At 31.4% G+C, this 13,786-nt stretch overlaps 1 protein-coding gene across 4 annotated transcripts in view; it reads right to left on the bottom strand.

Moving 5' to 3' along the window:
• The window catches only part of LOC123709202 (mushroom body large-type Kenyon cell-specific protein 1), a 150,294-nt gene that overhangs the window by 21,615 nt on the left and 114,893 nt on the right, over nucleotides 1-13,786 (bottom strand). For all 4 annotated transcript variants that reach the window (XM_045660310.1, XM_045660329.1, XM_045660320.1 and 1 more), the window contains 3 exons: nucleotides 13,033-13,232; nucleotides 12,051-12,242; nucleotides 397-522 (listed from right to left, as the gene is read on the bottom strand). In XM_045660310.1, coding sequence (XP_045516266.1) covers nucleotides 397-522; nucleotides 12,051-12,242; nucleotides 13,033-13,232 — 518 coding nt within the window. The remainder of the gene's footprint in view (nucleotides 1-396; nucleotides 523-12,050; nucleotides 12,243-13,032; nucleotides 13,233-13,786) is intronic.

Raw genomic sequence — 13,786 nt, 5'->3', positions numbered from 1 at the left:
AACAATTATCGGTCCAAATTTAAAAATGCGAGACCTATGTAACAATTTAGATATTTAAATAAATAAATAAACAATAATTATCTATTTTTATTTCTCAAATTCTAAATTTATAGTGCATTCATATCTGCATTGATAGTGAATAAATACGTTCGTTATTGTACCACGAGGTTTATCAATATTTTAAACAATAAATTATCAAGTGGAAGGTCGAGGATTACAAGAAGTGAATAGGTCTTTTGACTATATTTTTCAGTCTTCGTTACTTCGTTTAGGCTATTGTAAAAGACTTTTGTTTTCTGGTTCTTTGGTTTAACATAATAAATAAGTTTTTGTAACAACTTTAATGTTAGATAAACTTTCAGCCACTACCTATAGTTTACATTATCTGCAGCATACCTGTGCTATCGCTTGCGGGTTCTGCCCCTGCAGCTGCAACTGCAGCAACTGCTGCAGCAGTAGTGGCCCGCCAGCGGGACTTTTTGCTCCCGACAAGGAACTACTATCCGATTCCGATGCGGGACTCTGGAAGAGAGAAAATAGTTTATACATATTTACTAGAGACTTACAGATTATTATTCATTCAGATACACAACTTTTATAAGTAGGCTGCAGATTTTTTTCATGATTTCGCTGACAGAATATTTCAATTTCAATTCTTAAGAATATTTCAATATTTTGCGTAATACATATTTAACTTGTACAATATAGAAGACATCACAAACTTATGAACTTTACCTAAGCTTATATTTAAAGAATTTTAATATAAGCTTTTAAGCTTATAAGCGTTTAATGTGCCTCTTAGGCACGAAGCGAGAAAGAAGCAGATTTGTATATATATATATATATATATATATATATATATAAACACATTTTTTTAACATTACAATATTGGTAAGTATTGGCGCATTTCCCATTAATTTTGGACTACTAAAAGTGGATTTTGTAGCTCTACCAAGTTGTATGTAGTAAAAAATTAAGGAATTATCATCACATATATTTATAAGAACCTTTTATTAATTTGCATTGTTTATTGACTTAAAACAATTATTTCCAATCGTATTTAATAGATTTAATTATTAAATTAACCTTCATAAAAACCAAATCATTAATACAAAAGGCGAAAATTCGATTAAAAATAATGTAATATAATTAGATTGACGCAAATGCAAATTATTTTTAATTATAGTTTGGCGTATTTATTTTCCTATTGTGTTAATTATTTTATAACGTTCCATTCGAGCGTTCATTTAGTGATTAATTAATAGGAAAATCGGTAATACAAAAAACCGATAGTTTTACATTTTAACGAGCGAATGAAAATTGGTATAAGGTATTTCTTCGTATAAAGCAATATGCTGACATCAAGCTGAAGTGGTCGATTGACTAAACCCTGGGTCACATTTTCAGATCCCAGTTCATTATCAATTTGTCTTTTAATCGAAATTAACACTCGTTCGTACTGTCAAGAAGTATCGGGCATGTTTTCGTCTCTTAAATCGAGAATGTGTCAGTTACAGTAAGCTAATTATATAATAATAATATAAGCCTTTATTCAGACAGAATTTGACATATTTTAAATCTTAAACATATTTTAAGTCTCTAGTGAGTTGGTGACACCGACAACTGTTTGCCCAACTTTGGCAAAGGCCTCCTCCATTTCTTTCCACTCTGCTTCTTCTGAGCTTTCCTTGTCCATATTATCCCAGTTACGCTTTTTATTTCGTCACGTCACATTTATATAATATTCAAGATATATTTTTTAATACCGTAGTAAACGTTACACCAGGCACTAAACAAAACAGAATAAAATTTTATGATACAAATTGTAATTGGATTGATTTAAATTATGAAAAAAAAACATAGGCCATAAATATTGGTAGTTACGCGGAATTCTTAACATTATACAAATCTTGTGAATTGATGTTTTACACATAGTTTATTACAGAAAATTTTATTTCTGTGGGTTAGAGCGGTGAGAACAGGCACTAATTTAAAGAAATACAAGCTCTGTTAACATTGTTCCAAGTGGTATGGTTATTTTTCTCATGATTCGTTATTTAACCTGTCAATGTCTTTATAAATAACACATTTCAATACAAAATAATTAGTATATAAAAATATTATATTTATAACCAGTGTTGGTCATAATTTATACATAAAATTCTACCCCAACCAAAGTTTTCTTGAAGGATAATATTCGAAGAGATAGTTTCGACTTCAATAATATATTGTCGTTTAAATTGCCTTTTTGGAGGCTTAACGAAACATTGTTAGTATTATATAATATACATTCATACTACAACGATGTGTATATTTAGTATAGAGACAAATTCATTAAATAATAGTTAACCAAAACAAACATTTAATTACTTATCTTGTAAGATTTATTACATTAAATTCCATTCTCACGGATGTTTTTAAAATGATTGCGTTAGATCTCATTTTCCTGTCATGATTTAAGATGATTTTCCGCTTATTACGAAATTAATGTTTAGCCTTACAAGGAAATATGACGTGAACCTATATTTTATTATTTTACGAAGCAAAACTATTTTATTTAATACTAACAATTATAAGAAATAATTTATGAGTGATTTAAAGGCAACTAGACTTGTAGTTCAGGTATTTCATCTGTTATTCAAGAATTGCCGGGGAGTCTAACGGAAAAACAAACCGAATAGTGTAATTAGCGTTAGACCAATCAATAGATACGTAAATTATGTGTAGCAGGATATTCGACGGTTAGAAAAAAGGGCAATTGTGCCTTGACGTTACGAACGCATTAATAAAAATACTATTCTAAATTCAAACCCATTAACCGGTTCTCACGACCGCCATTTTGACTCGTCCTCGACCGTCATTGGTCGAGGCCGCGAGTTTAGAATTAGAATGTGAACCCCACCATTTGGCGAGCGGTAAATTATGTGTGGCCAGTTTTTTACGTTCCAAGTTCAAATAATGGAGTACAAACAGCTGCCGTGTAGCGTCATTCTAAGCAGATGGTGCATTACGTATTGTATAATCTATGATGATTCTACTTTTTTCTATTTAACCGGTTCTAGGCCCCTATTTGTTAGATAAATAAAGAAACCTGCTCAGACTGCATTTTGTAAAGATATATTACAAAATTTAACTATAAAGATTATAAATCAATCATAGATAAACTAGAGACACACTATGCCAGATCAAACTGGCATAGTGTGTCTCTGGTTTGTCCATATCACAGGTTCTTACCTAGTTTGTAAACCAGTCTCCCAATATCTTCTATGGGATAAAATAAATAAAAATAAAAAAAACAATTATTATTTCCTAGTTGGTACTTAATGTCAGAATGCATTAAAAATGTTTTGTGGTTTGTATTTGGTCAACTATGTTCACAGCCTTTAATAAGAATTGTATAAAAGTACCTACCATTTAAAAATAACACAGTTATACCAATTTCTAGTAATAATAATTGTATTAATAAATTTTGTCTATGACTGACACCTATGACATCATACATAGGTATATAGGATATAGGATGTATATGATACGTTACATAGCTTGATTTAAATTCTTATAGAGACATTCCATGATATGGTTGAGTAACATGTTCTATTATTACCAATATATAAAAACTTTATACCGAGTTAATAATATCTTTATAGTATTTTTTCATATAAGAATATTCAATATGACACAGTTTGTTTTGTATGATTGATAAAGACAATATTTAAATTAAATAAATCACTGGCGCTACAAGCTTTTTAGGTCTCAGCCTCAGATTTCTGAATATTTCATATAAATGGTCAATCTAATAGGCAAGTAGGTGATCAGCCTCCTGTGCCTGACACACGCCGTCAACTTTTTGACAAGCCAAGAATTCCTCACGTTGTTTTCCTTCAGCGTTTGATCGAATGCTCACCTAGAAAAGTTCAATGGTGCACATAGATCGAACCTACAACCTCCGCAATGAGAGTCCCTCTCTGAAGCCAACACCAACACTGTTCATAGACATTATTTGATAAGACAAATAGGGACAATTTTCTATAGATTACGGAACGTTTAAAAATGTTCATCTGTAATGTTGTTATCTATAGATACCTATATCGAGAGTATTAATTTAATAGCAGTTCGAAAGGCAATCCTTGTGTCATCTTGGTCACCTTAAAACTGGTCAATATTGTTGACAATAATCACTCACTAAATTTAGCGACCATTTCGATTTTGGTTGCTTTGAAATTATTTATTTATTTTATTTATTAACACTTCGTTACATTACAATATAAAAATTGAACATAAATAAATGAAAAGGAAGGCAACTTCGAGCGATCTCTTCCAGGCAACCACTGTAGTAAAGAAAAAAAATGTATTAAATTACATAAGGTAGGCAAGAAGTGCATGAATACATATACATATAAAGAAGAAACTGAACATGAAAAACAAAAAGTAAAAAGTGCACATGAATTACGATAATCCAATTCAAGATCTTACTTAAATAAATGTAGTTAATAAAATATTTATTTACAGATACATGGACTTGTTTAATTTGTGAATAATATTGAGCTAAGCCGGTTCAACCTTGAATATTAAATAATAGATTGTTTAGTATGACGATTTAAATAAATAACACTTTAGTGCTGGAAATAATATTCATGTTTTTCCAACTTAATTTTCTGATATAAGTATTATTTATGAAATATCTTAGAGAAATTTCAATGGTTTAGGAATTTATCTTGGTGTTTTGTCTGAAAATTTAATATAAAATAAATGTATATATATATAAATGTGTCGTTTTATATTTTTTGGGTTACATTTTATTTTTTAATTTATAATACTTGTTTAATGTTACCATTTATATAGTTTTTTTATTTAATTTATCTTAGTCTAACTTATATTTTTTACGGTTATCCTATTGATTATGTAAGTAATATTAACGTTATAAACACCAGGTTTTATTTTCATAATTGTCACATACAAATCTCTATAATGAAAAAATTTTTTTTTTATACATTTTGACAATTCGTACCATTAATTACTATCGAACATTAGATGAAACTAACCATGAAATCGCCTCATGTTCTGTTCCCATCCATTTCACACTAAAAAAACTAAGAAAAACAAAACACACTCAATGTACTGACTTTGTTTTCATTATAACATTTCCGGCACTTAAACACGAAATCGCGCCATTTAAGTTTAAAAAAAAACACTTAGACGTTCTCTTTTCGAAAAAGTCCGAAATGTCAAAAGCGCGCGCTTATTTTTCTTTTTTACGAGCGGTAATGATTAGTAAAGGCGTGCGTACACTGAGGCTATTTGGCCGCACGTGTACGGCCGAGGGGAGGGTCTGACACGTGAATTTTCCTCGGTTTCCACCCCTAGCGGACCGCCCCTGTAGGCTTTTCTGTCCGGCCTATGCTGTTTAACCGATCGGATATTAAGTGCACAGGAGTCGCTCAATCTGTTAATTAATTTATTATACTTTTTTTCGCATCATTTACCCGACGAGAGCTTACGGAAATATAATTGCGCAGACATAGGTACAACTTAATTTATACCAATTAGAGTTTAGTATGATTTTATAAACGCGATAAAGCCACTTTTTGTACAATTAAAATTTTAATTCGAAGCTATAAAACATACAATTACACCAGTAAATCATTATAACATGCAATAGTGTTATAACACGAAAATTTAAGATCACAAAAATGAAGAGAACTGAATTGATTTTACGGTTGAAGTGGTCCTGCTGTGTAATTACACAATACATTCTCTCAATAAAACTATAAAACTAAACCTAGCGATAAATGTATTTTTTATGCAGCATTCAATTGTTTTTTCACAAAAGTATCGAACTTTCATAATAATGAACGAATCCAACAAATTTGACTAACAAACCAAAGTGTTATTAAAATTGTTCAAAAAAAGTAGTAAATAACGAAATAAAATTGTAAAAGTAATGTACAGGAACCAGAGCCATTCTCGTTTAGTAATAAAATTAACGCATGTTATACGTAAATGAGGATATTTATAGCAGCGCAGTTAAAAATTATCACAAACACAAAGCGGCACTCGACTCAAAAAAGAACAATTATACAATATCCACTCTACTCAATTCTCTGTCCGACCACTGCCTACTTTTATACTGTACGCCTACGCTTACTATTTCAGAACTAGCGCTCGCGAAAGTCAACTTTATACCTAAACTACACGGTTCAAAATAAAACAGAACAAAAATCAAACGCACCCCATCTCTTTCCCGCGTATTAATCAAAATACAACTCTCTACTTTGACGTGGAATCGCAGCAAATGGATAAGGCATTGTTTTGAAAATTGAAACTATGGTTAGCTACCGACCAACGTACCCGGAGCTGCGACAGCCCCCTCGATACGAGCGATCGCGTTCGGATCACTGATTTGTATGAAATCGCGAGGGTCAACCCGGCTGGTTGTTCTTCTTCTTGGTTTAGACAAGGTACCTACATAATTGCAATTGTAAGGGTTTTACAATAAACTGTAATTATGGCCAGACAATGATTAGAAATGTTGATACGGATGCACTGTCGTTATTAATTATAAGGATGCTTCAATATTTTATAATGAACCCTTATTTACTTTGGGTGCAATTATAAAATACCGCGTACAAACTGAACGGCTGTTACACATCGATCCCCGGGAGGTTTACTGAAGATTCGAGAGCAAATATGTGTACTAAGCTTAAGTTTGCAATAAAACCTTACGTCAACGTTTTTTTTTCAAAGAGCTTTCTATGACATTAACTATTTTATCGATAGATGGCGCTCTAGACAAAGTAAGCTTTGATGATGATTAACGAATAGCGTTATTAACTTAATTACGCTTTACATTGCAATAAACACACACAGATAAAAACAAAGCACAGATAAAGACACATTTTTGAATTTAGAATGTTTTGTCTTTGGATGTAATAAAAAATATCTCGTTTTATTGACTTTAACGACGTAATAAATATACAATCAATCAATAATTTACTCATATGCATCATTAAATAAAAACTATTTAATGCCATGAAGCACTGATAGAGTATATTCCGTTTAAGGATCGAATATTTATTAAGCAAAACAGTAGAATTGTGATGTCATTTTTCCGTGATTAATCATCAACAATGACAAATTAAAAAGAAAAACTTCCATCTTATTTTTCATTTGAACCACAGACAATGTTGTCTGTGTGACGCCTGTCAAAATTAGCAAAAAGGTTATTCATAGTCTAGTCTGGAATACTGAAGATTTAACTGTATATTATATTTTTAGATGCTCGTTAGGTTTTTGTTCTAGTTTCTAATTTGGCTTCAACACTTTCCTGATAATAAATATTCACAGTAACTAATCTTTATAATTAATTATTTGCAAAAACCTATGCAGACTAATAATATATAAATATAAAGTAATGAGTAGAGAAACATTGCGTCGTGTTAATAAAATTACCAATTTCTTCAAACAAAATTAATGTATAATATTGGAAAAACTATCCTAAAAGTGAATAAGGTATACATATATTCTTATCAAGATCTCTGAAAATATAGCCTTACAGTTCAATTAGTTCTTAAAATAGACAAGGAGTGTCCAAGGAGTTTAAATATGTGTTTGAAAATATATCAACCCGATCTGGACAAAAAGGGGCAAACGCCTTGACCTATGAAGACAGTGGATACGAAATAAAAATGCTTCATTCCCTCCTTGGGAAGACTAAAATGTAAAGCGAACTCTAAAGAACCGTATTAAAGCTAAATAAATAATACCTAATGTTCCTATTTTTTTATTTAATCTACCAAATCAATCAGTATTTATTATTCGTTATAGAAATAATATTCCCTATTTTTAGAAAAGTCTTCACTTCTATTATCTGTATTATCTATAATAATTTATTTTATAATTCGGCATAAGCATGTTCGTTAATTATTTCTTAAGCGAAATCCTTTATATATTGCAGTCAAATTAAAAAGTCATAAAGATGCCTCACTAGTCAAATATTCATTGTTTTTTTATTAATTGCGTTTTTACGTAGTTCGTGACCAAATTGAAAAGCCGTCACAATAAATAAGATCAAAAAGTCTAGATATCGTTTATTTATGCTATCATAAAATTCACACTTTGCTTTTATATAGCTTTTTACATATGGTAAAAACTTGAAAGTTTTTTGTGACTTTTAATTATGTGATTATTATTCAGAATTACACAAAACATATTTTAGACTGGATGTTTTTAAAAATAGGGTCAGTTTACGTTTATAAATTGGGTTTTTTTGTTTGGTTATAATATCGTTTACTGCAGATAAATTAATATATAATTTAAATAATAATAATAATTTCTTTATTTCTCCCATATTACATTTGCAACAAACAATAAGATTACAGTTACGAAGGTATTATTTGGAGGTTGGTTTCCGAACTAGGTAAGAACCTAACCAGGCTTCCATTCACAGCAAAGTTATACTGAGTGGTAACCAAATTTAAAGTTTTTTAGAAAAAAAATACTTAAAATTATTTATAAACGATTGATAAGAAAGTTTACATTTTAATTTTTCTGTGTGAAAATTTATATACTTCAAAAATTTGTTTAAAATATTCTTAATTCTTCACAATTAGCTTTACAAGGATATTTCTTTTGGGAGCTATTGAATGGGCTACCAGACGAGCTTTTCCCGAGGAGATACAAACTTTCAAGTGTTTAAAAGAGAGATCACTCCTCCCTTAGGGCCGTGTAACGTACCATTTTTCTTTTAATTTTCTTTATTGAAAAAGATTTACAGCTTAAACTAAAATTAGTTCAAGAACACTTAGGATAGTAACATATACCTCTATAAAAATATGATACACTATTTATACCACTGCAGAACTCAGATGTCAGAGCTCTCCTTACCGACACCTAACTTGAGGCGTAGAAGTAAATATCAAGAGTTAAATTGTTAAACTATAATTTATAAATTAAGCATCCCTAGGTTACAATATCTTGTAAACCGCATTCTCGTGTCGGGTCTTTTGTATTTTATAAAGAACAAATTTGGTATCCAAAAAGTGCTACCGCGATGATGTTATCATATCGCCAGGAGTATGTGAGCAAAGCTATTTACATAGGCATACATTCATGCTACAGATTTACTCAGCATTAACGACAGGCCTATTAGGATAGGTTATATTTTGAATATAATCAAAAGTCTGTGTCACAGTCTTATTAGTGTAATATAATATGATAGTTACGCAAATTCAGATTAATATGTGACATTTTAAAAATAATTGAAAAATAACGCTACAAACTTTTAAGATTTTCTTCGAAGCGCCTCAGATTGATGCAAATGTTTCGCGATTATTTGTTTTTCTAATATAATCCTTCAACGTACGCGCGAGTGTAGAAAGTTTATTGCTTGCTAGGGTTAGAACCTATAACCTCAGGCAGAAGCAGGCTGATGCCAGCAGGCCAACTCTGCTCTGCTTATATCAAATTTCGCGAATTTAATATAACAATAGTTGGCCATTGTTCGTTTGATGATATAATCGCTAATAATGATTTAACACGAGAACAAAAGGCCAAGGACACAATTATCATTTTGAATCATCGAATGATTGAAAAATAATAGTAAAGTTTAAAATCTAAGAATTCTGAATCATAATGATAAATGATGGCAATTAAATTTGTTATGGTCATCTTTGATTTCGAATAATTCCATTAACACTAACCTAAGTAATTTTAGACAAATATTTTCAGAACATATAGGTAACACAATGTACACTTATGAACGTCAAAAACAGAAATGTATATAAAATGCTTCTAATTTTACATTTACTGTCTGTTCTCAAATCAAGGGCGTAGAACGGAAAAGAAAAACTGGCAATAAACTCTCCGCCACTATTTTAATCGCATACACTATGCTTGTATCGTCAGCCTTTTTTGCTATATTCAAATTATTTATTTACAATCATTAATAACAGAATTATAATATTAATGTATTGAAATATTAGAAAACTAAGCTCTGATGTTAGACGTAAAAGCTCACGCGATATAAGTTTTTCAACATGATTTAAACAAATTTATGGACCTTATATAATTTCATTCGTAATTCCTGCAATTTTGTTTTTTAATTTGAGTTAAATTTTACTTATTAGATGTAAGAAAATCGAAGTTAAATTTGTTACTTTAGTTTAAAGAAGAGAATAGTTAATCTACGATGTAGGTTCTAATTCCACAAGCCTCTTAATCATGTGTGTAAGCTCAATTAAAGATACAATCGAGGCATATTAAATTATACTTGCAATAAAAACTTTACAATACACGCTTTTTGCAGCATTCGCTACAAGAGTTACATACTTTGCACCGCGTCTATAAGTACTTAGAAAACCTTTCCTATCGACTCGAAGTGTATTCTGTAGCTTTTAAGAATTATATTAGGCTTACATAACAGTTAGATATTGGCAGTGTTGGCCTAGTGACTTCAGCGTGCGACGTTCATGCCTGAGGTCTATCCCCGGCTGTGCACCAAGCACCACTTTCTTTCTATATACGCATTTCACATTCAAACATCGTGAGAAAACCAGCTTGCCTTAGACCCAAAAAGTCGACGGCGTGCGTAAAGCATAGAAGGCTGATCACCTATAAGATTATCAAATGATCATGAAACAGATACAGAAATCTGAGGCCCAGACCTAAATTAGGATGTAGCATGATTCATTTATTTATTCACTGTATAGATAACAGAAAGACGGAGGCGTTAATGACTTAGTTTGCTCTTTGTTCTCTGTGTCTTCTTACTTATTCGGTTATAATTTTGGTGATTGGGTATACCTATGTTCTTACCGTAACACAGTTTTTTTAAACCAGTATGGAGGGAGGGCCATCTCCTTATTAATATTGTATTGTATAGCTAAGAAATAAACTAAATTATTTATTATATTTTCAGCTCTGTGTGATTTATCATTGCTGTGGGATATAGATTTTCAATACAATAAACACATATGTCCTCTGAGATTATAATGACAAGTTACTAACCACCAAACAATGCCGTACAGTTCTGAGCAAATCTTTTGTCTATTTCACGTGTGTTTTGTTAGAGGTAAAACAATTTTTTTGCATTCTTCCATTTTTTCTCTCTTTTGTTTCTAAAATTCCTACCCAGGCTATTAACTACGCGTGCCCCCGGCATTCTTCGTTAGAAAACTTCATTCAATGAAAACATTTAGACAATGGTATGTTTAGAAATGTTGCTGAAATAGGAAAAAAAAAGAAATTACTTGTTGCTTAGTAATCTAAATGGCTGCGTAAGAATGGGTTTATTGTGGCTGTTAGTTTCAAGATTTTACTTCGTATTAAATGTATTTAAATTGCCTGCAAGCAAATGTGTTTATTAAAACTTTTATATTACGACGTTGCTTCGATAATTTTTCTTTAATCAAAGTAGCAAAAAGCTGGACTTAACTTGTCCAGAATAGTGTTACCAAATATTTTGTTTATAAATACTTTTTCTTATTCGCTACACGCATGAACAATAACTTCCACGAAATGCACTGGTATAATAATAATGGCATGATATCTGTTTCTTTAGTATTGCCATTAAATATATTTTTAATTCCCAAGATTTTTGGCAATAAGTTCAACGTTCATACTTTAAAATATATACCTTAATTGCTGTATTTCTAGTTCTATATTTCAATTTGGTAACGTAATACTTGATTCCTGTACTAGTGCTAAAATTTTAATCTTGTAGTTTATATTATTATAAAAGATATAAGTAAAATAACAAGATATATAGAACGCACTACTTTAATTGTTCTAGTGATTATTTCTTATTCTAGATTAGAAATATTAAACTACGATGAAGAATTTGTTTAATCATAACGTTTTTGTTTAGTCTTTATCTATACTATAACATGATGTCAGAGGTATTTCTAGTGACATAAAATCTAGAGATTTGGCTGGACTATCTGTTTAACGAAACACGAGCCGACTTTCACATTCACGGTAGTATATCGACCTCAACATCAATCAGACTAATGAGGTCACCGAAATGCGCACCGAAATTCCGAGGCGTTACTTACGTTTGCGCCGCCCGCCCTCACGTCCGCCCTAGCGTCCGCCCTGGCGTCCGCCCCTTCCGCCCTGTCCGTCCGTTCTCCACGATCGTCGACGCAGAAGTAGCACTTGTCTGCTGGTTTCCAGTCTGCTGGCTCCTGAGGCTCTACCTTGGGTGCCGTCGCTGGACGTTTGATAAGACTTTCGAGGATTGAGTCCTGTAATTTTAAAACCAATGTATCTGATTACTATAGCTATTTAAATATATTTTTGTTATTAGATTAAATCTGCAGTTAGGAAATGCTGATCAAACAATATTCACATCAATCCAGTACCAATGGAACTGTTAAATTAAAAAATGTTATAAGTTTAAAAATTCACAATTCCCAGAAACATTTTGACTGAAATCAGTCAAGACATAATTTCTTTTGACTGGCCAACCGTACCTAAGCAAGCAATTAATTTAAACGACTAAAACCGCCACAACGTTTGACGTTTGCCAAAAGCCATAAAAATAATGAAGCCCATCGCAAAATATCGGCAATTTGAAGCTACTTGTTCTTCAGATATTTCAAAACATTATTTATGTAAAAACATATCTTAATCCAACCAAGTATTAACTCTTACATTCGTGGCTTTCTTGAAGAAAAATTTAAAGCAATTTTGACCTACATTGTAAACCTGTTGTTAGCATCAAATTTGCTCTATTGAAGTAAAGAGCTTCTTAGCAGGTAAGTAGCTACTGCATACCTTGTTCAAGTTTTTAGTAGGAAATATACCATCATAACTAAAAAAAAGAAAATATTTTCTGTCAGGTCTATGCAAAAACAGTTAAAATAAGAAAGTTTCTGGTACAGGTTAAGCTTTTAAAAATGTTAAACAAGCAAAAGCTTATTTGATAGTCAGGTTATTTCATTGTTTCTTTAGACTTCAACATACACCTGCATTTAAATCTAGATACCAACTGTACAATAGTTGTTTATTGACAAATTTAAAAAAAGAACGAACCTTTCTGGCCGGTTCGTCGGCCTCCTCTGACTCGTTGATCTGCTCTATGGTCTTTATCTTGAGAGCGGGCGGGTGGTCTGTGGCAGGCATGGATTCGTCTCCGCTTGACTGCTCGCCCTCTAGCCGCTTTGGAATCAATGCGTCTTGATACAGTTTCCATTTTCTTCGACCCATCAACTCCTCTGCCACCCGTTCTAGACCTGTAATAAAGTATGTGATTGAAGATTCATGTTTATATAACTAAATTTATAACTAACCTAAAACAAAAGAAGACAGTGATATCAATTTTTTAATAACAATTATAGTTCTGAAAATATGCAGATATTATCAACATTTTTATACCACACATTTTAATAAATTGAAAGTGCACTGAGAAAGCCTTGTAAGCCTGTAAAAGCGTAGATTATAATTAACAAAAGACAATAGACTATTTTAATTGCAAATACATATACTTAAAACGTAAAAAACTGATTCAACTTGTAGCGAAAGGTGACCTCTGGTAGTTAAGTTAGGAACTAATATTTATTAATATAAGTTGCGTACTATATTCGTAATTAATGCCCAACGGTCAAGGTTCTTATGAAGATAAGTTCGAAGATATCGCTGACGGGTGACGATTGAATTATGTCTCGATGCAATTTATATCGTATGTTATCCTTTATTTTCACCAATAGTGTGATTTCTAAGTTGTATAATTAAATATTTTTATGTAAATTGACTGAAATATAACGAGTATTGCTCTAGGAGTTCGAAA

This window comes from Pieris brassicae, chromosome 1, assembly GCF_905147105.1.
Source record: "Pieris brassicae chromosome 1, ilPieBrab1.1, whole genome shotgun sequence".
Classification (NCBI taxonomy): Eukaryota; Metazoa; Arthropoda; class Insecta; order Lepidoptera; family Pieridae; genus Pieris; species Pieris brassicae.
This window is presented reverse-complemented; position numbering and strand designations above follow the sequence as displayed.